This window comes from Muscardinus avellanarius (genome assembly GCF_963383645.1).
Source record: "Muscardinus avellanarius genome assembly, chromosome: 1".
In the NCBI taxonomy this organism is placed as follows: domain Eukaryota; kingdom Metazoa; phylum Chordata; class Mammalia; order Rodentia; family Gliridae; genus Muscardinus; species Muscardinus avellanarius.
This window is the reverse complement of record NC_137786.1, coordinates 178,313,601-178,338,036: the sequence shown is the minus strand read 5'-3', so window position 1 is coordinate 178,338,036 and position 24,436 is coordinate 178,313,601. Positions and strand designations below refer to the sequence as shown.

The following is a 24,436-nucleotide window of genomic DNA, read 5'->3' as shown; positions in this document are numbered from 1 at the left end:
GGAGCTTGGAGCCTGCCCCAAGGGGAAGGCTGGAGGCCAGAGACTCTCCAGCCCAAAGGAGCTGATTCTAAACCCTGACAGGCTGGGGGAGAGGCAGGAGATGGGCTTGCAGGGCAATGGGCTCCCAGTGGCAAGGCTGGTCTGGGGGTGGTGCTGTGGCCACAGCATGGCCCTGTCCATCTCCCCCTGGCCTGCCCTCCCTCCAAGAAAGGAGAGCACGCAGTTCCTTGCAGATCAACCTTGACTGGTCAGGACTGGATCAGCCAGAGGAGGTAGGAGGGGTTTAGGCAAGTCTGGGGCAGGGCCTGGAGATTTGCCATTTAGAGCATCCTTGGGGCTCCAGCCCGGAGCCCCTGTGCTCTGTCTACAGAGGCAAACACTCATGCAGCCAGGGTAGCAGGGACCAATTCCACAGTCCCAACCCAGCTCCAGATCTGGTGTAGAGTCCTACCCAGGGGCACCCCTTCAACAGGACTCAGATAAACTGAGATGTGGGTTTTACAGGACACAGGCATCCCTGAAGCTAGGGAGAGGTTCAAAGGTTCAGGCTGTGGCTGTATGGGCCTCATGACCAGGGCAGGCCAGCACACAGGTTTAGAAGGCCACCCCCTCCAGGCAGCCACCCCGATTGCTTTAATCTCTCCGGTCTCTCTTTGCAGTCCACAATTTCTGTCAATGATGGATCCTCTCCCTGCTCCATGCCCAGTCCTCTCCATCTGCCCTAACTTCTAAGCCCCTGCCATCTTGCACAGAGCAGTCTCCAAGTCCCAACAAGACTCCCCCAGAAGAGTGGCTAGGCACCAGCGGTGACGAAAGCTAGGGAGTTCCAAAGGGCATTTGCTTCTCCCAGTCCTGCTCCCCATCCACCCCAGGCACAAAGTCTACAAACAGCCCATGGGAGAGGGTTGGTAGAAAGAAATAGATTTATTCTCATGTACAAAGCGATCAGCCCACAGGACCACATACAACAGGTGCACAGAGTCCTAGAAAAACGCATCTCTCTAAAGGCAACTCAGAGTAGGTAAGGCAGGTGGCCCCCTCCCCACCCACAACACACACAGGACAAAACAGAAGAGAGAAACCTGAGGCCCCAGGGGGTCTCCCGAGCCCCGGGCACGAGTGGATATGGCCTTGAAGAGGAGAGAAGCTCTCCCCGGTGCGGTCAGGCCCCTCTCCGGCTGCAGGAATGGGAGAGGGGCTCAGGCCAAGGGAGAACACTCGGTGGACACTGAGGAACTCAGGGTTGGGCTCTCTATGCCCCAGGGTGGCAGAAACATTCCACACCTTCTGCTGGGACTCCACAGAATTCTTCATCTAAAAGGAATCTTAGGGAACAAATTGTCTTACCCTCTATTTTGCCCAGATAGGGAAAGAAACTTGCCCAGGGTCACACAGCCGGGAAGAAGCCTTGCTGACACACAAGGGCCTGTCTCCCTGTGTCGGGACCCTTCCTGCCATCACTCCCGGCTCTGCTCTGCCTGAGCGCCCTCTTCCCAGAACACTGAGCTGCTCCTCCAGGAGCTTCCTCCTGCCCCTCCCCCACCCCAGCAGCACCCTCGGGTGGTCCTTGGGGCGCCTCTGCCCCTTGGCTATTTCTAGTCCCCCCCCCCCTCTGTTTCTGTAGAAGTCTCTCTTTCCCCTCCATGAGGATCCGGGGGATCCAAGGAGGTGGGAGTCCACCAGGGGTAAGTGGCACAGATCTGGTGGGGCAAGAACGGGCAGAGAAGGAACTGTCCAGCCTGCTCAGAGAGGGAGGGGCTGGGGAGGACTTGCAGAGGGGCCCACTGTTCATTGGTCACCCCTGTGCTCTCAGAGGACGAGACAGACGAGAAAGCTGAGACCCAGGAAGGTCAGTACGAGCCTGGGTTGGCGCAGGATGTCCTGGTCCAGAACCCAGGACCCATGGCTCTGCTTCCCAGTGCGTCAGGCCCAACTGGTGGAGGGCAGCGGGAGAAGAGCTGGGCGGGGCGGGTCCCAGAGGTCACTCGGCAGCATCCAGGCTGCAGCAGCCGTTGACAGGGGCCCTGGAGCCATCCAGCTCCGACACCTCATACTCCTCGTCCAGGAAGTCCAGGGAGTTGTTGCTTGGGAGGCCGCGGATGGTGAACTTGTGGGACACCTTGGTCCAGTGCTCACGGTTGGAGGCCACGCGCTCGTACAGCTCTGCCGCCTTGGGGAACAGGTCCTGTAACAGCCTGGGGAAGGGGAGGGTGAGGGGTCGGAAATCAGTACAGACACCAGTACAGACTCACAGAAATGTGAGTCATGGGACCGGCAGGGGAAAGCGGGGCAGTGTCTCCCCACCAGGGGCCCAGGAGGAAGTAAAAGACCATTTAGCAGCCAAGTAGGAGACAGCTGCGGGTCAGCTAGAGCCGGGCACAACCAGGACCTGTGTCTACTGCGATGTCCACAGCCAGCCCCACCTGCCCTCCCGGCACGGCCCAGTGCCCCCAGGAGCCCACTCACTTGTAGATGGGCATCGCAATGTGCTCCATGAAGCTGATCTGCAGCTCGGGGATGTAGGCCTTCTCCCGGTCCATCATCTCCATTGGCCTGTTGCCCATGGCCTTCTCCTGAGGGCAGGAGTCACCGGCTCACCCCTTCTACGCCTCTGCCAGGCACCAAGCCCTCCCCGCCCCAGGCCGGGAGCCCTCCCCCAGCCTGCACACCCGAGGTCAGGACACACGTACCAAGTCTCCCTGGGAGAAGAACTCTTTGTAGATCAGCTCCTGGGAAGCAACACTCGCATCACTTCCTGTAAGAAGGAGCCCTCCACCCCAGCGCATCCCCAGGATGGGAGATGCAGGCCAGTGACTCAGGCCCACTCGTCCCACCCTCGCCAGCCAGCCTGGCAGAGGGATGGCCCTAGATGGGCGGGAGTGACTGGGGGTTCCGGCCCACCTTCCACCAGCCACTGATGTGCTGTGTGACCCTGGGTAAGCCCGTACCCCTGTCTCAGTCTCATCTGTCACCCTGAGATGCGCTAGGTTTCTGTCTCCTCACAATACAGCCAGACTGAATGCAGCACAGAGAAGGTGTTCAGGCTGCAGGGGACCGCAGGGCCAGGCAGGGCCTGCAGCCGTGTCTACTCAGGGAGGGATGGCACTCACTGCGATCTTTCTGGTGGTCTTCCAACCCTTGGTCTGGTCAGAGAGGTCACAGGAGGTCATCAGGAGGCAGAGGAGAAGTCTGTGGTGCTGCTTGTTGGTTCGGTCATAGCCCACTGTTGGGGACAATGGGGTCAGGAGGAGGGGGCAGCCTCCTTGCCCCTCTCAGGGCAAGACTCTCAGGGCCCACCCCAAAGTGAGCCAGGGAATTGGGCATTCCTGATCGATGTCACGGGGCCAGTGCTGATGCTAGAAGGGTCAGGGTAGGCAGCCCCGGGGATGCTCCCCACCCTGACTGCCCAGATCTTCTGGCTAATGGCAGGCACCTTCGGCCATCTTCTGGAGGTCCTTGAAGATGCGGAGGTGGTGGGCCAGGTCTGTGGCCAAGATGATGTCCCGCATCAGGTCCAGCATGCGCTGATAGTCCTGGGGTGGGCCGGGAGGGGGATGTCACGGCCTTCCGCTGGACACACCCCACTCATGTACCCCAGAGGGAGGAGCCCCACAGCTCCCACCCCTCATCCTGCTCGCCGGTCACCTTCCGGGAGAAGTGGTCGAAGATGTTGCAGCCGTGGGTGTTGAGGATGGCGATGGCCTGAGCGAAGTGGTGCCTCTGTGGGGAAGCGGTGAGGGGCCTGCTGGGGCAAGGGTGCTCCCCTCACCTTGGACCCCAGCTGGGCTCCTGCCCTCAGCTCAGTGCAGCCCACAGAAAGGAGACTCTGGGGGTCCCCAGTACCCAATGTCAGCTCTGTGTCAACCCTCTGTGGCCCAGGGCAGGTCCCCACCCCGGCCTCAGGTTCCCCAGCTATCACGTGGAGGGACCCAATAAGGTAAGCCCCGAGGGCTGCACAGGCTGGAAACATTTTGAAAGGATCCCTGAAGCCCTAGACACTAATTCATGCAGAGAGCATTTGTTTGCTGACAAGAACGAAGTGAGTAGGCGAGGGCGAGGCCCTGTCTCTGGACTCCAGAGGGCTGTCACTCCAAGGAGGAGCCGGCCTATTCCAGGGGACAGAGGCCACGACCAGGGCTCCCACCAAGCCCCCGAGAGAGAGCAAGTGCCACATGCATTTCTGGGGGTGTGCGAGGAGGGGCAGCCTCTGCGGGGGGGTGGTGCAGGAGGCAGCTGAGGCAAGGTGACCTTGGAAACTGGGCTACCACTTGTGCCAAGTGCAGGAAGATGTCTCGGACCTGGCCCCTGGGCCAAGGAGCCGGGTATAGGATGGGCAGGCCCACACCCAACAATCTAAGGCGCAGCTGCACCACAGGCGTGGAGCACCGCAGCCATAGCCGCAAGGGTGTTCCCAGACACAGCTGAGTGCTCCCTCAGCACACCTACACCCCCATCTGTACCTGTGCTCCCAGGGACCCTCCAGGAAAATGATCCAGACACACCCAGGAATGGTGCAGCCCCATAGCCTGTCTACAGAACGCAGTTTGGGAACAGGAGGAGCTGGGTCCCAGTCTAACTTTGCAAGTCACTGGCCTCACGGGAGTGAGAAGGACAGGTCTGGGCGGAATGGCGATACCTCCATGACAGATCCCTCGGAGCTGTAGAGTGCGGCCAGCACGGATTTCTGGAAAGGCCCAGGAAAAATCCAGTCACTCCTCATACGTGGATTCAGGTCCCCACCATGACTGCAGCTTGGCTGAGAGCCCAGGCAGCCCTGGAGGGCCTCCACCAGCCTCTAACACTGCACCCTGTCTCGCTGCCCCCCACCTCTCCTCCCAGGCACCCGGGAGGGCTCCAGCACGAGGAGGGCAGGTCTCACCGAGGCCACCTGGAAGGAGTTGTTAGTGCCTCTGTGGTCCAGGTCGTGACACATGCAGGAGATAAACAAGGCAAAGATCTCCATGTCCCTGGTTGGGAGCCAGAAAGGAGTAAGAGGTCACCCCGAGCTCCGCCCTGGGCCCCCGAGGAGGGAAAGCTGGAGATGTGCAGCAGCCAAGGGACAGGTGGGCGGGACGCCGGGTCTCCTTCCTGGACAGAAGTTTGGAGCGGCAGACCCGCTTTGGGGTGGAGGGTGTCGGGCCTGTTATTCACTGACTGCACGACTGTGCGCAGGTCCCTCCTGGAGAGTTGGGGCTACACAACCTTCCTGCCTCAGCTAAGAGGACCTGACGGATGGTGCAGGTCAGCGCCCCCTTGACCTGGAAAACTGGAGGTCTTGACCTGGGAAGGGGAGCCTAGCTGCTGCCAGAGGTGGGGAGCTGCAGCCACTTACTCGAGGTAGTTGGTGAGCTCCAGGTTCTTGTAGAGAAGGTAGCAGAAGTGGGAGACAGAAAAGGCGTGCATCCAGTTGTGGTAGGGGGGATCCCGGTAGCCCTTCTTCACCATCAAGCAGAACCTGCGAAGGAGAGGAGGCAGCAGAGTTCAGCACCTCCTCTTCCAGGAAGCCTTTCAGGTTCTTCCCTGCCCCATTTCTTGTCTTATTTTTCATTCATGATCCCAGTATCTGGAAATTGTATCTCCTTCGTGGCACCAGCACAATTGGGCCTCCCTCAGCTACCCTGAGAGGCCCCTCCCCAGAAGCCTGGGGGCAATGGATGTGAGAGTAGAGGACAGACTAGGCAGCGCTGGGGCTTTCTGCATCGAGGGGAGCGCCGGGGCACACACCGGGCCAGGGTCGGGCAGTCGATTTTGTAGTTGTTGATGAAATTCATGTCCTGCAGCATGCTCAGAATGGCCTGGGAAAACGGAGGGGAAGCATGAGAGCGACTGTCAGCATCGAGATGGGCTCCTCGGAGCTCTTTCTGAAGCCCCACATTCAATATTTTGGAGTCTTAAAACTTGAAATTAGAGGATCATAAAATAGTTGAACCAAGTAGCCGGGCGTGGTGGCGCACGCTTGTAATTCCAGCATTTGGGAGGCTGAGACAGGAGGATCACAGGTTCACGGACAGCCTCGTGAACTTAGCAAGGCCCTTTGCAACTCAGTGAGACCCTGTTTCAAAATAAAGAATGACAAATAGGGTGGGGGTATAGCTTGGAGGTAGAATGCCCCTGGGTTCCATCCCTAGTACTATAAAAAGGGGGGGGGGAGCTGGAGGTGTTACTTGGGAGTAGAATGCCTATCCCTAGTACCGAAAATTTAAAAAAAAAAAAAAATTGAACCAAGCATTCAGAACTGTAAACTTTTGGAAGTTGCTCTAAAGGATCTAAGAAGCCGGGCATGGTGGCGCATGCTTGTAATCCCCGCGCTTGGGAAGCTGAGACAGGAGGATCGCACAGGTTCGAAGCCAGCCTCAGCTACTTAGTGAGGCTCTCAGCAACTTAGTGAGACCCTGTTTCCAAATAAAATATAAAATAGGTGTGGGAGTATAGCCCGAAAGTAGAAAGCCTCTGGGTTCCACCCCCAGTACCACCAAAAATAAATAAATAAATAAATGAGATAAAGGATCTAAGAACTCTTAGAACCAAGCTCACATAAAATCTTAGAAAGACAGAGGAGGGGCTGCAAACCCCAAAGCCACATCCTGGGGATATGGATGGATCCAGAGCAGTTCTTGGTGATCACCCATTCAGCCTAGACCCTGGGCAGCCCCATGATGGCAGACCACATGCCTACTCCATCTCTGAAGGAGCCGCCATCGCCTTCCTCCTTGACTCTGCCTTACAGGAAGTCCGTATGCACTTCTAACCTAAATCTCTGGCTGCACACCCTCCGCCTTTCCAGTCGAGCAGGGGAGGGCCAGCTCACCATGGAAGTGTCGTCCTCAGGCAGAGAGCGAGGGGTGTAGGTGAAATTGGCAAAGTTGGAGTCAATGGCAGCCACGGGCTGGATGCCGTCATGGAGAAGTTTGGTGTACTCATCATCAGAGACCTGAGGGGGGGCAGCCAGGGTGTCAGAATCCCCATGGCAGGTGGGAGATCCTTTACCCAGAATGCACCACCCTCCCCTCACAGCCCTGCAACACACCTGTCATTCCTCCCTTACCTGTAACAGCCTATCTTTGGCAAAGATAGGGAACACCCCTTTGTGACCCCCCAACTCGTAATATTCTTTAATAGACACTAACTCTAGCCGTCCTTCTCTTGGGAGATCTTCCCAGTGTCTCACCTTAGTCCTTCACATTACATTTTTAGCCTATGCACAAAGCCTGAGGCCCTTTGGCTGGGACCCAGGTAAGAGGAGGTGCTCACTGAACAATGATATCACATACTCTGACCTAAGGCCTGAGGATGGCGTGGAATACCAGCAGTTAGGACCGCCCAGGCTGCTTGATCACCGTAGCCAGGGAAGCCTTGGGTGAGCCCCTGGACCTTCAGTAACTCCCAAGATGGGGCTTACTCCCTCACGGGGAGTACTAGACTGCACTAAATACTTCCCTGGGTGGAGTCCTGCCAGCTATGCCCAGCCTGGGACCAAACTGAGAAATAGCATAAAAGAGAGGTCTAGGTGTAGGGGGTGGGAGGCCAGGTATTGCTCTGGGTCTGTCCCTCATCCCCAGGTCAGAGCAGTCACAAAGCCCATCCTGGACCTGGGCTCCAAGGATCCGGAGAGGCAGGGAAGGCGCATGGAGGAGACGGCCCTGGGAACCCAAGGGGCAGACATACCCTGCAAGCCTCACCTTCATGTGGTACATCATCATCTCATTGGCCAGGTGGCTGCGATACTGGGCCTCATTCACTTTTTTGTATAGGAGAGACTGGGGGGAGAGAGGGAAGGATGGGGCTCAGGCAAGGATGCCATGAAATCCTTGAGATGCCCAGAACTCGTTCAAATGGATGAGAGAGAAGCTCCGATTACGGTCCCATTCGGAGCCCTGTGTCTGAGCCTTTGGGCTCCTATCCAGAGCCCACCCCCCACTTGCATCCAGGGGTCCTCACTCAGGTATCCCCCAGGTCCTCTGAGCATTTGAGGCACTTTGCGCCCTTCCCCTGCCTGTTGGGTCCCAAGGCTCTTGGCAGGAAAGAGGATAAGTCAGAGACCTGGGACTGGATTCCCAGGCTGGGGCTGCCAACAGAACTGGTCAAAAAGAGGCTGGCCAGGGGTTTGGTTGAGGTCGTTTCCAGAGAAGGGGAAGAGAGTTCTGAGAATGAAGGAGTGTCATGGTCTTGGGAGGCTGAATATAGTAAACAGTATCCCCAATTTTCAGGTGGAAGCTGAGCCCAGAGGTGGCCAGCTTGTACTGAAGGCTGCATAGCAGCCCAGCTGTAGGTTCTAGGTCCCCGCCCAGAGAACGGACCCTCTGGGCAAGCTAAGGGGGGAGGGGCCCTCGCCGGGCCCGCCCCTGCCCCGCCCCCTCACATGAGCGATGCTGATGCCGCAGTAAATGGAGAAGGCCGTGGCCAGGTCCTCGTCGAACTTGCTGAACCACGGCCCGTTGATCTTGTTCACCAGCTCAGCCACACCGATGACCTCTGTAAAAGAGAGAGGGGCTAGGAACGACCCGTGGATGGAGTCGGGCATTCCAGCCCTCCCAGGTTCCCTAGAGAACGCTCCAAGCGCGGGAAATCCTGATCACTTCTGCCCCAGGACGCTAGAGGGGATGAAGAAGGGCAGCAGAGCTGCCGTTCTGCCCCGCCCACCCGCAAGGCTCCGCCCACCGCCCAGGCCCCGCCCCTGCCGGCCCCGCCCGCACCTTGGTTCTCGTTTTTAATGGGGAAGCAAAGGATGTTGCGCGTGCGGAAGCCGGTGCTGTCGTCCACGCCGCGGTAGAAAAGTGGATGGGCGTACGCGTCTGGGATGTTCAGGATCTGGCCCGTGGTCGCCACGTGGCCCGCGATGCCCTGATCGGCTGGTATGCGGATCTCATAGCTCTGCCGCGGCAGGGGAGGAGAAATTAGCGTCCTGTCCGCAGAGGGGACCGGCAAGCCTCAGGCCTGCTCCCCAGAGCCCCCCGCGGACTCTCGGGCCCCCTCCCCACGCGCACGCCCCTCCACACTCCCTCACCTCATCATCCACCACGCCCCCATCGAACACCTTGGCCACCAATTCGTTCTGGTCCAGCAGGAACACGGAACAACTGAGCGGGGAGAGGGTTAGTCCGCAGGGCCCTAGCACCCCTCTCGGACCACCCCAACTTCCCATGACGGGCGGAGGCCGGGTTTCTGGGGCTTGGCAGGAGTGCTCTGGGTTGGGGGGCCCTCTCTTCAGGTCGGGCGGACACTAGGCATTTGTTCACTCAAGTGATTTTTTAAGCACCATCTATGTGCCAGGTATAGTGTCAGGAGCTGGGGACCCATGGTAAGCACAGCGGGCTCTGCCCTGAGGTCAGTGGGGCTGACAGTCCAGTGAGGGAGATGGGCACAAACTTAAGGATCCCACAAAAGGTGATGGGGTCCACGGGAAGGCAGGGAGGCAGAGAAAGGGGAGGACAGGAGCGATGAGGAAGGGCAGGCCCAGGGCCTCCCCGCCCACCCCCTGCGTAGATTCGCTCACATCTCGGCATTGCTGAGGTTTCTGGCCTCTGTGATGATCTCCTGGAGCAGGACGGAGACATCGTCTGGCAGAGGGAGAGGACGGGGCAGTTGTAACTCAAGCCAGGAGAGCAGAGGACAGCCCTCCCACCTCTCTCCCCAAACATCTGCGTGGAGGAGAACGTCTGCTCACCCAGGTGAGTGAAGAGGTTCTTTGCCACTTGAAGAAGCGCCTGGGATGGAGGAAATAAAAATCATAGAGGGTTTTTTTGGGGAGTCACCCTACCCCTGGGTCTCCTCATTCCTCTCCTAGGGACTTGACAGTGTCTAATATGTCTTTTGTTTTGTTTTTTTGTTTTGTTTTTCTTTTTTGTGGTACTGGGGTTCCTGGAAACCCTTCTACTTCCGGGCTACGCTCTCAGACCTATTTTTATCTTTTTTTTTTTTTTTAATTTGGAAACAGGGTCTCTTAAGCCAGTGTGGCTGGCTTTGAACCGGCACGATCCTCCTGTCTCCGCCTCCCAAGTGCGGGGATTACAAGGGTGTGCCACCACGCCCAGCTGTCTAATATGTCATTTGACTACTAAGTAAAGGAGTGGGGAATGGCCCAGAGAAAGAGGGTTATCTCCGGAGACTGACAAGTGTGTTTGTTCATCTCAGGCTCCAGCTGCCCAGATGTTTCTGTAGTACCCACGTGAAACACTAGAGGGCGGTCACAGACAGTGCCTGCAGCCCCCTGGGGCTGGGCCTGAGAAAACTACTGAGCTCCCTCAAGAGGCCTCCAGGTCACCAGGTTACCTACCTGCTGCAGGGCAGGACTGCCACTAGCCCAGAAAGCCAGGGGCATCTCCCTTGTGGATGCTCTCAGGGGCTGAGAGCTGGGTGAACTGGTCCAGGGAGGGGGCAGAGGGTCAAGGCAGGCCACTCACCTGGCACTCACTCTTGAGCTTCTGCTCCTTCTGGAAGGCCAGGGTGCTAGTGAGCACAGTGCCCGTGTAGTGGAAGCAGTGCTGGATCGTATGCTCATCCTGGCCCGTGAACCTGGAGGAAGGGGTGGGGGTCACTAAAGAGGGAAGGAAAGACAGGTTCCGTCCCCAGTTCTTACAACTCTGTGCCACTGGGAAGCCCAGAGAGATAACCACCAGCTAGCCCTAAGTCCTCCCCTCCTCCCTCTCAGCCTGCCAGCTCCCTGAGAGGAAGGCTCCACTCCTCCTCAGACCAAAGTGTCCTTCATCCTCAGGCTATTGCTTTGCTCTTGTGTTTGTTTTGAGGCAGGGTCTCATGGTATTGCCCTGGCTGGCCTCAAACTTTTGGGCCCAAGTGATCTGCCTGCCCCTGCCTCCCTAGTAGCTGGGACTACAGGCACCCACAGTAATAACCACAGAAGGTTATTACTCTGTGTGTGTGTGTGTGTGTGTGTGTGTTTGTGTGTGTGTGTGTGTGTGTGTGTGTGTGTGTTGCCAGGGATTGAACCCAGCTACATCCCCAGCCCTATTTATTTTTATTCTTTATTTTGAAGCAGGGTCCCACTAAGTTGCAGAGGGCCTCTCTAAGTAGCTGAGGCTGGCTGTGAACCTGGATCCTCCTGTCTCAGCCTCCCAAGTACTGGGATTATGAGCTGGTACTACCATACCTGGCTAGGCTATTATTTCTTGAAGCCAGAGCTGTATCTCCCTCCTCTGGGGATTTAACCAGATCAGGGTGGGGTCTCCTTCCTCAGACTACAGATGTGCCCATGTGCCCAGGCCAGAGCTGGGTGTTCTCCTGCTCTTCCCCAGGTGCCCCTCCAGCCAAGGGAGGAGCGGTAGCAAAGAGAAGGGAAACCAGATTGGGCATTGACATGGCTTTAAATAAGACACAGCAGGTGTCAGGGCATCGGCAGTTACCTGAGCCAGCAGCAGCTACGAGGGCCTAGCAGCCCCCTTTACCCTGTAGTCTTGCCCTAGCAAGCTGCTCAGCCCACCCCTGCTGGGACAGGACCTCCTGCGTAGTCCTCTTCCCCCACCTCTCAGCTCCATCCTGATCCACATCCCACCCAGACTCACGAGTCTCCTCCAAGCTTGTTGAAGGCGCAGGCCAAGGCCACCACCTGGTCAGTGGCCCGGCTGATAACCGGGACACAGAGCATGGCCTGCAGCTCACAGCCCAGCATGCTTTGCAGCTGCTGCACGTCCTCCTGCAAAGGGGGAGACAGTGAGTCGTCGTCAGGGCAGGGAAGGAGGGGGCGAATGCGTCCCTTCCCCCAGCCCTCCACCACACTCTGCAACAGGCCGTGGCATGGGGAGTGGATGTCGTAAAGTCCCTGGGGCCTGTCTCCCCCATTTCTAGGCTGCCATGTTCCAGACACCTGGGATCTGGGGGCTGGGCTGAGGAACTCCCTCTTTTGGGGACTCAGCCAGGCCATGGCTTACGGAGGTAAGGTCCTTCAGCTGGATGGACGTCTTGTCTTCCACGACTTGGCCAAGGCGCCCCATCGTCAACTAGGTAGAAAGGAGAGGCTGAGTCAAGGCTCAGCTCTCCCTGGGTCAGGGCATCTCAACCCATCTCCGCCCCCTAAGTCTGGAAGTTTCAACAGATTATTCAGTCAGTCCAAACAGTGGATGAGTCAATTCTGAGAAGAGACAGAGGAGGGAGGCTCGGCAGAGTCACCTGTAGAAGACTCTAGAGTCTTCCCTAACAAGGAGAGAGATACGCAGGCGCCAAGAATCCTCATTGATCCAAACAGACTCTAACAGATGCGTTATCTAGAAATACTCCCAACAGGAGTGAGCTGGTCCCAAGTAAAGCCTTCTAGATGATACGAGATTTCTCCTAATGGAGACTGATCGTGAGATACTGGGATCCTTTGTCATTTCTAAGTAGATCCCAAGGTCCAGATAATTCCACCAGATTCCAAGATAGTCTACAGAACCCCAGCCCCTCAGGGTGGACCCCAAGAGTGCCTTAGCAGGCCTCAGTGGCCCCCACAGACTCCGGTGCAGGCGATGTGGGAGGGACTCACAGGAAAGCTGATCTCCTCCCCCAGCACTTTATCACCGATGACCTGGGGAGCAGAGTGGCAGGCTAGTTAGTGGAAAGGCACATCAGGTCCCTCTCCCCCACCTCGCTCCTGCCCACAGTGGACCTGGGCCCTCACCTTGCAGGAGAGCTGCAGACTGTCCTCGGACACCAGCAGGAGGCAGCAGTGGGATGCCTGGGTCTCCTGCTCCAGCTGAGAAGGGGACGGACAGAGAGCTAAGGGCTGACCGTGGATCTAGGGCCACCCACCTCCACCCTCTCGCCACCCTGAGGCTCTTCGAGCTTGTGGAGGAGGGGCGGGGCGTCCACGGAGGACTCAGGGTCTCTGGAAGGAGAGGAGACAGTAGGGGAGGTAGGCGCGAGGGACTCTAGGACTCACGTATTGAAGGACTTTGAGCTGCAGGGAAGTGGCATCCAGGTCATAGAGTTCCCCTGCAAGGACGAGACATGTTCAAAGAGGGCCCCACCTGGCCTTGGGGCGGGGTTCCTCAGGCACCACCAGGTCTCTGACCTCCGCGAGCCCCCCCCCCCAGCCAGGTTCCGTCCCCCAGACAGCCCAGACCAATATATGCCCCACCCCCCCAAAGCCCCTCCCCTCCAAGTGGACCAGGTCCAGGCTCTGCCCTCACCACACAGTTGCAGGATCTTTCGGTCGCGCTCAGAGTACTCTAGCCCACCCTTCTGGTCTTCCGCCACCTCCACTGGGGGGTTCTGGACGCCGGGCCCACGCTGCTGCAAGGCCTGCACCCTCTGCAGGGCCACCAGGGTCTGGGGCGAGCCGAGTGGTCAGTGCGTCCCCACTGTCCCCACCCTCACCACACTCGCTGCCCCAGAACTCTTCAAAGTTAGCCCAAGGCATTCTCTCCGCCTGCCCCGCCCATCACCCAGGCCCAGCCCAACAGCTCAGGCTTCCGTGTGCCATCCTCCTGGGGTTCCCACTGCCCTGGTCCAGAGCATCCCTAGGTCCACAAACAAGTGCAGGGTCTCTCTCCACCCCTAGCACCCAGATCCTTCCAAGACTCGACAGGGTCCCATTTGTCTGTCTCTAGCACCTTTGGGGAGGTACCTCTGTTAGTGTCAACTAGAGCCTTTGTTTGGGTCACAAAATCCTAAGTTCTCAGGTGGGTAAGAGCCTCAGCATCACTATGTAGTTAGTCCTTCCTAAGTTATCTAGGGGGCCTTTGACTTGTCTTACCTCACCGCTAATCTAGTAGGCCAGTGCTGTCAGTATTCTCGTTTTCAGATGTGAAACGGAGGCTGAGAGGGGCTAAGTGATTTGTTCAAGGTCCCAAGGATCAAAGATAGTGGCACAGGAACTGGAACCCAGGTCTGTCCAGCTCCCTGGCCAGGCCATCCTCCCCACAGCAGTAACGTTGAGCAGCCCCCATCCAACCGTGACCCGCCACACTCACATGCTTCTCCACTGCCTGCAGGCTCCACTCCTCACTGTCACTCAGCTGGCCACAGTGCACCTGGAGGGATGGGAGAAGGACCAGCTGTGACCTCCTCCAGCCTGTCTCTGCCAGAGTGCCTTCCTGTGTCCAGCACACATGGGTCCCCACCAACACATACACACTGCCGTCTGCAGGCCTCCATATAAGCCCATCCTTCAGACCATGGTCACGGCACCATGGTCTGAAGGATGGCGGGAGGCATCCCCTCCTGCAGGAAGCCTTCTAGCAGATTCAAAGGGTGGAACCTTTCTGTTTCTGTCCCATTACTCCATCAAAACTGTCCTATCGCTGGGACAACCGGGGTCCCATCAACAGCATGGCTCAGGTCTTAGAGAGACGGACCTTAGATCCTCTCCTTACTATACAACTGGTGCTATTAGCCTCAGTCTCCCAGCTCTCTCCTTTCTGAATTAGGGTCTTGGGCTGCCCCCCAGTCTGGGATAGAGCCAGGAGTTCCACATGACACATCCGCTGAGCGTAGGGAAGATGAGCGGGTGGATGAACTGCTTGGCCTTGCAGGGGATCCTCACCACTGAGTGATGCAAACTTCCACCCTGCAGATGAGCGAAGGCACAGAGGTCGAGGGGCTGCCCAAGACCACCGAGCAGAGAGTGGCAATGTTAGGACAGCTGCACCCCTCCCTCTCCTCTGCCCACCCCTTCCCTCTTCATCCCGTCCCCCCTCTCTAAGCTCCAGGTTCCCTGGGCCGGCCACCCCCATCTCTTACACTCTGTGAAGTCCTGCCTCCCCCTTGCTTGGGTGCTTGATTAGAAAAATAAGGAGAGGAAGGGGTGGCAATCTCAGCCCCCCCCCACAGGCCTTGCCAGCAAGGCTCCCCACCTGCGCCACCAGCTTCCTCGCCTACCTAGAGCGGGTCACCACCTGCAGGGCTCGCTGCGGTTCCTGCACGGGGGGCGGGGGGGCTTCACCTGTCCCTGGCCTCAGCAGCCCCTGCCTGCCTCTGCTGTGGGTCCCCTGCCAGGAGCAGATGGAGAGGAGGGGAGCAGCAGGTTCTCAGGAAGCTCATGTCTGGCTGGGGCGGGGAGAGTGGGGGGACCCACAGAACCTTGTATCTGATGAAGGAGAGGGCAGGCAGCCTTGGCTGCGAAGCCTGGGGGCATCCGGGGGGTCCCTGTGTTGACACTAAGCCATGGGCAGCACAAGCAGAGCCAAAGAGGGGGCCCTGCAGGCAGGAGGATGCTGGGGGGAGAGGGGAGGATGAGGACCCAGGCAGGGGTAGGATCTGTGGTGCCACAGAAGGGAGGGCTTTGAGTGCCAGGCTTTAGTCTGAGAGTACTTGGGACATGGCAGATTTCAGCATCTGAGGGCCACAGTCTATGGGTGAAAGGTGAATTAGAGGGGGCAAGACTGGAGACAGGAAGACTTGTAATGATACTGAGGCTTTATACTGTGTGGCTCCCATGGGATAGAGGGTTGAAGGAAGCTGAGGCCAGGGCTCATTGACATGAGGTTTACACCAATATGCTGGCATTTTACTGTTAGTGCAAAGAGAGAGCATCCTTTTTGTTCCTTCCTCCTGGACCCATCTCTCCAGAAAAGGGAAGGTCAGGAGCTCTCTGGGGCAGCCAGTTCCTGAGCTGCTCACATGGCCCAGGAGCAGAGCTGGGAGACTGAAAAGGCTAAGGGAAAGTAATGGAGTCCCCAGCCCGGCACACGCCCCCGGGATACCTTACTGTACCCCGCCCAGAATGTGCACAAACACATACATACTTCCACTGAATATCTCAGCACCCCCCATGCACACACTCATACTTTCCCATGGGAGAGTGAACACACTCGCAGTTGTAGATACAAAGACATCCACACACCCACACCTACGGTGCCTACACCATTCGCCTGTGCATACAAAGAGCCATGCACACTTTTTTGACATCCCCCCAACATACTCAGTCACCCCAACACACTCACATGTGGCCTTTGCTTCACTAATAGGAACACACAGCTGCACCTGCCATTGCTAATCAGGATGGTGGTGGTGGGTACTGGGGCTCTAGGAAGAGTTAAAGCCCAGCCCAGCTGCCGGTCCCCCACCCTCAGCGAAGCCATCCCAGCCCCATGCAAGGAGCCAGTGTGACAGGCACAGCTGGGGGGAAGTGCGAACACAAATCAAGCATCAAATGCCAGAGACCAAGGGCCGCCCACTCCTCAAAGGGACTTATTATTCAGGGTTGAAGAACAGGGCCAGAGACTTTGCCACACAAAGAATCTGCAATCAAGGCGCCTGGAGCTGGGAGCCGCAGAGCCCACAACTCAGCTGCACCTGGACGGCAGGCTCCCCAGAGAGCCCTAGGCCCACTGCGCCTCCAGAGGCCCCAGGATTCCTTGCAGGGCTCCCTGGTTTCCTCACTAGTGTGGGCTGTCGTTTGCAATTCTATCTTTATTTTGCTCATTTGTTTCATGCCCTGAAGACTATATGGTCTGTGAAGCAGGGCCTGTCTAGTTGGTCTTGATCACTTCTGCGTCCTCAGAACCTAGCAAAGAATGTTAGCACCCAGTGGGTACTCTAGAGATAGTTCATTTCAGTGGGGGGGGGGGAATTGCTGGTGAGTAAACTCAGGGGCATTCTACTTCTGAGCTACATCCAGCCCTTATTGATTGATTGATTGATTGATTGAGTACTGGGGATGGAACCCAGGGCATTCTATCTCCAAGCTACAGCTCCAGCCCTATTTTTTTTTATTCTTTATTTTGAAACAGTGTCTCACTGAGTTGCAAAGGGCCTCACTATGTAGCTGAGGCTGCCCACAAACTGCAATCCTCCTGTCTGAGCCTCCCAAATGTGGAGATTACAAGCGTGCGCCTCCACCCCTGGCTTTATTTTTTATTTAGAAATAGTATCTCACCAACTTTCTGAGGCTGGCCTGGAACTTGTGATACTCCTTGTCTGGACCTCCTAAGTACTAGGGTTATAGGCATGCCCACACCCAGCTTGGAAATAGTTCTTCAATGGATGGATAGATGGATAAATACCAAAAGCAGAGACCCAGAGAGGGGAATAGGGCTTCTTGAGAAAGGAACTTAACCCTCACCCCTTGTGACTAGACCCCCCAAAAAGAGATCTGCCCTGAAACCCTCCACCTGCCCTCTGAATCGGGTAGCAGCCGGGAGGCTGTGAGAGCCTGTGGCCAGGGAGCAAGTCAGGTGTGTATCCATGGGGGGGGCAGTCCTGGGGAAGTGCATTTCTACCGCAGTGAGAAGTACCCTCTTAGAGGAGAGGCAGGCAGTGAATAATAAACCAAACACCTTTCAAGAGCTCCTCACTGCCCAAGGTATTTGAGGAGGTGAGAGGATGGCTGCGAGGAAACTCTGGCAGCCCAAATTTCTCAGCAGCGTGCACCCCACACATCCACCCCGCTAGGACCACACTTCCCCAACACGCCCCCCCCTTTGCTCAAGCTCTTTCCTCTGTGGGGACACCCTTTCCCTTCTCTGCTTGGCCACCTCCTACACATGCCCCAGAACACCACTCAAGGGTCCTATCCACGGTGCCCCTGGCTCCTCCAGCCTCTGTCCTGGGGGCACCTGCTGGCAGCGCTTGTCCTGCGGTGGCCGAGGGCGTCCTGGCCTTTCCCCAGCTGAAAGCTCTTAGAAAATGGACTTGGTTTGTTCCAGCACCTTGCCTGAGTTGGCGCTCAGAGCAGGGTTCTGCTGAGTGAATTCAACTGGAGTGATATGATCTCACCTAAGGGGCATGCATGCGTGCGTGTGCAAACACACACACACACACACACACACACACACACACACACACACACACACAACCTTTCCTCTCTTCAGAAAGCCTGGATTCCTGGCTCAACCAGAGTCAAGGTGAACAGTGGTCATTGCAACCATTTTCTTGCCCACAAGATGAACCCTTCCAAATGTCTTCCCCTGCCAGAGCTCCCCCCTTCCCCCCAGTCCCCACAGCCTCCACATAAGGAAGTGCTTCTCAGGAGTCTGCCTCCGCCCCAGCCCTTTCCCCAAAGGAAAGGAGGCGGGCCAGGTGGCTGCTGCCCCTACACACACCTCTGCATGCTGCCCCCAGCACCGGGCCTCCCCCAGCCCACCAACTCAGGGACAGAGAGATGCAGAAGAGCCAGGGAAGCAGCCTGCTGAGGACTCTGCCAACAGCAGATCTGTTCCCTGCAGGAGCAGAAGCTGAAGGTGGGGAGCAGATTGTGGGAGAAGCCAAGGAGCCTGGTCTCCCCCAGTCAGCATATGGGGCCCAGAGAGCTAGCCAAGTACCCCCCACCACCACTCCCACTCCCCTCCCCACCCGCAGCAGCTCTGGAAAGGTCTAGAGCCTCAGAAACCTTTAATTCCACTTGAAGGAGTCCCCTGGGCCACCAAGGGTGGCTGATTATTTGCTCAGGGTGGCAGCTGCTTGGGAAGAAGCAAACCCCAAGTAATGGCAATTTGGGGTGCTGACCCGTCCTTTCCTAGAACAGGACAAGGATTTTGAACCCCTACCTCCATATGCAGTAGAAGCTCTTTCCAGAAGACTTCCCACCCCATCCCCATGGATCAGAAACCTGGGGGTCTCTGCGAGGAGTGGCAGAGGATGGAGGGGAGCCTTGGCGGGGTTCCCAGTCTAGCTTCACCCTGCAGCAGCACATCCCCACACCCCACGGAGGCCCCTTCCCCTTCCATGGCCCCTCCAGGACGTCCCTGGATGCCTGGCTTCTGCCCAGCCTCAGCTGGGGTCTGGCTGGGGCCTCCCCTCCTCAAGTGCCCTCGCTCCAGCCACACCAACCCCTGCTTGGGTTTCCCACGCTGTCTCTACTGGTCAGCTCATGTCCTCCAATTCCTCCTCAGTGTCTATCAGTCATGTGTCCGTGCCCTGCTACATACCCTACACAACACACCAGGAGGATCTCAAAGAAGGAACAAGCTGGGGATGAGCCAAGGCTGGGCTTTTGCAGCCCCCTGGGCTGAGTGCAGGTGGGATTTGAGCATCTCTCAAGACTCGGGGCTTCCTCCTGCCCATTCAAGGTGGGGCCCAGATGGGGTATGGGAGATACCCCGACACTCTTCTCAGACTCTGTCTCCTCTAGGTCCATCCCAGTTGGCTGTTCTCATCACATACACACACACACACACACACACACACACACACACGCACAACAGATCCACCCACCACTCCTTCCTTTGCTCCCTGGTCCCCCATCCCACCACCCTATAACCACATGGATGGGCTCTTACCAAGATGACGGCCGCCACAGCCCCGGCCTCCTTGTCCACCAGCGGTATGACCAACACTGAGGGGGAGAGGGCAATCAGGTGGTCCTGTGGGGCCAGCAAGGCTCAGAGACACTGAGCAGGGACCCAGGGAGGGAGACGAAGACCCAGACAGAGAGGCCAGACAGAGACACAGAAAGACCCGGAGGCCCAGTGAGGCAGAGAGAGGGGTCTTGAGCCAGCGACAAAACCAACCATAGCACAGGAGGAGACCCCCTCGCCTGACAACTCTCTTGTGATCCTCCCGGCAACCCTGGGAGGGAGGGAGACAGGAAGGCTGAGCACCCCTCTTTTACACATTGGGAAGCTGAGGTCCAGAAAGGGGAAGTGACTTGCCCAAGATCACACAGCAAGTCAGGTCTCCTGACTCCCAGGCTTGTGCACTTTCCACATCGAGACAGAGGACAGAGACCTAGAGAGACTGAGACATGAGGCAGAGAGAGACATGGCGGGCGGGGGGCATGGAGAGGAAGGGAAAGAGAAACGGAAATGGTGACAGAGAGCATGACAACATCGACAGCCCCATCTGGCCATGGCACCAGTGAGTCACTGAGCCCTAGCAGGTGCCAGGCCCTTAACATGCGGCATCTCATTAGCTCCTCACAACGCCCCCTTGAGGTAGGTACCAGTCCCCCACTTTACATTAGGAAACTGAGGCTCAAGGAAGTTAGTAGCACAGTAGAGAGAGAATTAGATGGGGGATTGCTGCAGACCCAGAGCAAGAGAAAGGAGACAGAGATGAGGACTGGTAGAAGACATACATGAGCTGGGAGCAGAACCCCGGCCCCCCACCCTGCCCAGCTCCCAGCCCTTACCTTGGGTGTCAGGAGCCAGCGGCGCCAGCAGCCTCGCCAAGGGCTTCCCTGGCAGGTCTGAGGAGCCCAGCCCATTGCAGCTCAGCCTCTTCCGGGAGATCACGGCCTCTCTGAAAAGAGGACACTGTCTCACCCCTCAGCCCCTGGATCGAAGAGGAGCGAGTCCCGCTCCAGGGAACACACAGCAGGGGTGGGGCCTGCACACCTGCAAGGAGGATCTGACACACTGACCTGCCTCAAGCTGGATGTGAGGAGGGCAAAAATGAGAATCCAGACCTTGGCCCCTGTGTGGAGGGGCAGCGGCCACAGGCTGCTCTCTGGTGCCTCCTGCTGGCAGGTAAGGGAAAGGCATGTGTGCAGACCCAAGGCTGAGAGACAGGCTGCCTGTGGCTACTTGACCTTAGGCAAGTGACCTGACCTCTGACCTCCCTAGGAGAACAAGAGAATGGAGGTGGAGGACAGCAGAACCCAACCTCAGAAAACAGCCGCAGAGCAAGTGTTGGTGCTAAGCACAGGAGGAAGACTCCGAGGCGATCACTGGTTTAGTGGGCATTTCCTTCATGTCCCTCACAGCCCAAGCAACTTACATCGAGTACCCCCAAATTCCCAACAATTATATGGGGTAGAAATGATCATCTCCATTTTCAAGTGGAGCAGGTGAAGTTACCTGTCCCAGGTCCCACAGCTAGTAGGTGGTGGCAGGAGCTGGCACCCGAGCTAAGTTTAACCTATGCTGAACCATCCCAAAGACCTGTGGGGTGTGAGCCTGCAGCAGGGGCCCAGCACGAGTGCCGGGTGCGATGGTGGAACTGAGGGAGGGAGAGGTTGGTTATGGAAAGAACACATTTCTTTCTACCCCACGACACATACCACCCTTCTCCTGGGCCTCAGGCTCTTCTGCTTAATTAAGTGCCTGATTTTTCACCAAATGTCACTCCCTGATGAATAATTGTCCTGGGCTCCTAGTCCCTCATGCTGCCTCCACTTAACTATGTTTATAGGAACTGCCTGGCCAGACAGAAGAGAAGCTTGGGAGCGCTGCTACACTGATGTAGGCATTTGGGGTTACTAGGGGGACTCTGGTACAGGTCAGATGAGGCAAAGTGAGAGCCAGCCTACAAGTCACCGCATCAAGAGGTCACAGCCTCTGAGAGATCAAGGACCACAGAGGCTGCGCACCTCCTGCAAGGTTATCAGAGCTCTGATCCAGAGCCCCTCCCCCCCGGCCCCTTTGATTCATTCAGAATCTACAGGAACCAGAGCTGTCTCCGACCTAACAACCCTCACGCTCAGGACCTCTGAGCCTCCTGGAGCTCTGGACTCTAGTTCTGAGTTGTCCTGACTGCTTGAAATCATCCCAGGAAGGAACAGCAACCTAGAGCAGCAGGGGGGCATGGGAGCCCTGAGGCTTCATGGAGACAGAGGCATGACCCTCAGCTAAACCCCACCTGCTACTTACTTAGCCTTAGACACTCAGGTTTTGGGAAGTCACAAGGTGGCACTGGTCTCTGAGTTGCTGGTTGGTAAGCCAGGCAGCCTCTCCCCCCATCCCCCAGAACCCCCCATCCCCCTTCCCACCCATAGACCCTGGGCTGCTCAGCCTCTCCTTGAGGACCCTGATGAAGGTATAGTCCCCAGCCTTTCTCCTCTTCTGCACAAAACTCCTCATGGCTCTTGATTCTCTGGCCCTCACCCATGAGCTTCAGACCCAAGATAGTGAAGGCTACCTGGAGGCTTCCCCTGGGTGTCCCCGAGGTTTTATAAAGGTACCCCAGCCTGAATGTATCATCTCCATGCCCTTCCCCATCAAAGCAGCATGAGCACCCACTGGGGCTTTTATAGTTCGTCAGAAAACTGTCCCAGCTGCCCATGGGTGGGTTGCTCCCCAGGATGCTCCCAAAACTGTCCCTGCTCTGTTCCAGAGCCACTTCCCAGCTCATAGGAAACATCTCGGCCCTGAGCTCTGCTGCAGCCTCTCCCTTGGCCTCTCGTCTCCTGTCCAAGTCTCTCAAACCCGTCTCCATACAGGGCAAGTATAAAATTTCTGAACTAAAAACCTCATGGGAGCATACTGTGTAAAGTCTTTCATCCCACAGGGCCCACTGGGGCCGGGTCAGGACTGAGGGCGGAGTCAAGACTGGGATCCATTCACCACTGAGGGAGCCAAGTGCCATGCAGAGACCGACATCCACAATGCACATGCTTGAGTCAGGAGAGGAGGGCTCTGAAAGGGGAGAAGAGCAGGCCCGGCCTACCCAGAGAAGACTTAAGCAGAGGTCATGACACACAGGCTCGTGTCCGCCGTTCGGGCAAGGGGATGCGCGTGCACAAAGGCCCAAAGGAGATGTGACTAGAGTTTGTTCTGTCCGAAGGTTCAGCTACAAGGAGGTAGGTGTGGCTGCACAGGGGCTGGGGCTCTGCATTGCTGGGCTTGATCCTGAGGACAGTGAGACCCCTGGGAGGGGTTGAGCAGGGAAAGGTTTGATTTCAGATCCATCATGCTGGCTACATAGAAAGGGAGAATCTGACACCAGAGATTTGGTTTCCATGAGGGCTTCATTGCCTTAGTGGCCCTGAACAAGAGAGGAGGCTGGGCTGAGGCAGATCAACTTTGACTGGGCCCAGAACCCCTCCCCGAGCACTAGCCCCCCCCCCCAATCCTAAACTCACAGGGAGGTCTTGCTGCATCCTGCCCCCCCCCATGTAAGCCCCTTTCCCTGGCTGCAGCCTTCCAAGAACGGCTGTCCCCCAAAGGCCATAGATGTCACAGACTGCAAGGGACAGTGCCAAGACGGGGTCCCCCATCACGTGGGAGAAAAGTTTGCCTGCTGCTCAGACGCTCTGATGGCTCTCCCCTTCACTAGAGCGCAGGCACCTCCTCCAGCCCTCTGCCTCCTTCCCCTGCCCCTCCTTCCATTCCCTTGGGGGGAGACTCCACACCCCAGGGCCAGATGTCCAGGCCAGTGACTCAGCCCTGGGTGCCAAGGTGGCCATGGTGTGCCCCACTGAAAATAAAGACAGATGGGCACAGAGTGAAGAGAGGAACAGGCGTGGATTTTATGACAGTTCCGTCTCTTTAACAACTATTTGTTTAATGGAAAAAGAATAGAGGAAAAAGCTCTCCACTGGAAAGGTCAGCAGCCTGGAGAGAGCTGAGTGCTCAGGCCTCTTGCGTGCCCTGAGCAGAGCATCCTTCTCCCATCCCCTGGGGGATGCCCCACCTCCTTTACTGAGACCTACCCCTACCTGCCCCTTCCTGAGCGCCCCCCACCAAGCCCGGGTCCTTGACTAAGACCAACCTCCATGACTCTGCACCCCACTGAGCTCTGTCCTCCTCACTGAGCACAGGTGCCCTTGTTAATCCTCCCTCCCTCACTCACCCCCATCCCTTCACTGCGCCCCCACCTCACTGTGCCCCCGCCCCACTGAGTCCCCACTCCTCATTGATCCCTCACTCCTTGCTGAGCCCCCTACCCATCACCAAGCCCCTGTCCCTTACTGAGCAACAGGTCACTGGAGGCTTTGGGATGGCAAGAGAAGCAATGAGAAGAGGTAGGTAGTGGGTTGGAGACTGGATCGCTGGGTGATCAGGGAGGCGGCACCAACAAGAGAGAGGCGAAGCTTTCCAGGATGCTCTTCCTCCAGCCCTGAGGCCCCTTGCAGCCTCTAGAATCCAGACCTGGACCAGCCCTTCCCATCAGAATGTTCAACCTTCTCATTTCCCAGAAAAGTAAAGGAGACCAAGCAAGACAGGTGGGGACCGGGATGCAGCTCAGGGGCAGAGCACTTGCCTAAAGTGGGTGGCCCTGGTTTAGTCTCCAGCACCCACAAAACAAATAAGTAAACAACTCACTGAAAAAGAAAAAAAAAAAAAAGCAAAGATCAGTGAGCTAGACATGGGGTGGTGAGTGCCCCGTGCTGACCTGGACCCCAGCGCAGTGTTTCCCTGTGGCCAGACCCACCCCTGGGGAAGCCGCTGCGGCCAGAAGCCTTCCTGAAGATTGGGTCTTCTTCAGTGATGGAGGTCTGTGACTTAGGCTTCCGGAAGAGGGTCTGGCCTGGCCTCAAAGATGAGTAAATGGGATTGTCTGCCAGGGTGAGGCAGGCAAGGATGATTTTGAGAGTTGACAGCTCCAGCAAGCACCAGAAGGCAGGAAAGCCAGAACACATTTGGAGTGCAAGGGGGCATCCACGAGCCTGCAGAGTGGGGGTCAGAGCAGGGGGCTGAGGCAGCCGAGGGGCCCTCACTCCCCCCTGGTTCTCCGCCATGCCGCCCTCCCCCCGGGCCTTATCTGTCTTTATGATCCAGTCTCCCCAGCACACCTGCTGCTGTTTGCCGGCAAACCAGCGTGAGGGTTTCCTGAAGGAGCACCCCACCCTGCCACCACCCACACCACAGCTTGTGGACGGCTGCCTCCACCTCCTGGTGGACCAGAG

General features: G+C 57.3%; 1 protein-coding gene across 1 annotated transcript in view; it reads right to left on the bottom strand.

Moving 5' to 3' along the window:
- Window positions 1-1,981: 1,981 nt before the first annotated feature.
- PDE2A (phosphodiesterase 2A) overlaps window positions 1,982-24,436 on the bottom strand; it is a gene marked incomplete at both ends in the record, with an annotated part of 103,557 nt that continues 81,102 nt past the window's right edge. Inside the window, 27 exons of the mRNA XM_080689365.1 lie at window positions 1,982-2,195; window positions 2,467-2,573; window positions 2,691-2,729; window positions 3,111-3,223; window positions 3,434-3,533; window positions 3,646-3,720; window positions 4,637-4,684; window positions 4,880-4,967; window positions 5,333-5,455; window positions 5,725-5,795; window positions 6,809-6,931; window positions 7,680-7,757; window positions 8,360-8,472; window positions 8,694-8,871; window positions 9,005-9,077; window positions 9,494-9,557; window positions 9,665-9,704; window positions 10,401-10,512; window positions 11,517-11,647; window positions 11,883-11,951; window positions 12,473-12,514; window positions 12,608-12,682; window positions 12,869-12,921; window positions 13,119-13,257; window positions 13,902-13,961; window positions 19,149-19,204; window positions 20,000-20,109. Of these exons, the coding sequence (XP_080545491.1) occupies window positions 1,982-2,195; window positions 2,467-2,573; window positions 2,691-2,729; window positions 3,111-3,223; window positions 3,434-3,533; window positions 3,646-3,720; window positions 4,637-4,684; window positions 4,880-4,967; window positions 5,333-5,455; window positions 5,725-5,795; window positions 6,809-6,931; window positions 7,680-7,757; window positions 8,360-8,472; window positions 8,694-8,871; window positions 9,005-9,077; window positions 9,494-9,557; window positions 9,665-9,704; window positions 10,401-10,512; window positions 11,517-11,647; window positions 11,883-11,951; window positions 12,473-12,514; window positions 12,608-12,682; window positions 12,869-12,921; window positions 13,119-13,257; window positions 13,902-13,961; window positions 19,149-19,204; window positions 20,000-20,109 (2,494 nt within the window). The remainder of the gene's footprint in view (window positions 2,196-2,466; window positions 2,574-2,690; window positions 2,730-3,110; window positions 3,224-3,433; window positions 3,534-3,645; window positions 3,721-4,636; window positions 4,685-4,879; window positions 4,968-5,332; window positions 5,456-5,724; window positions 5,796-6,808; window positions 6,932-7,679; window positions 7,758-8,359; window positions 8,473-8,693; window positions 8,872-9,004; window positions 9,078-9,493; window positions 9,558-9,664; window positions 9,705-10,400; window positions 10,513-11,516; window positions 11,648-11,882; window positions 11,952-12,472; window positions 12,515-12,607; window positions 12,683-12,868; window positions 12,922-13,118; window positions 13,258-13,901; window positions 13,962-19,148; window positions 19,205-19,999; window positions 20,110-24,436) is intronic.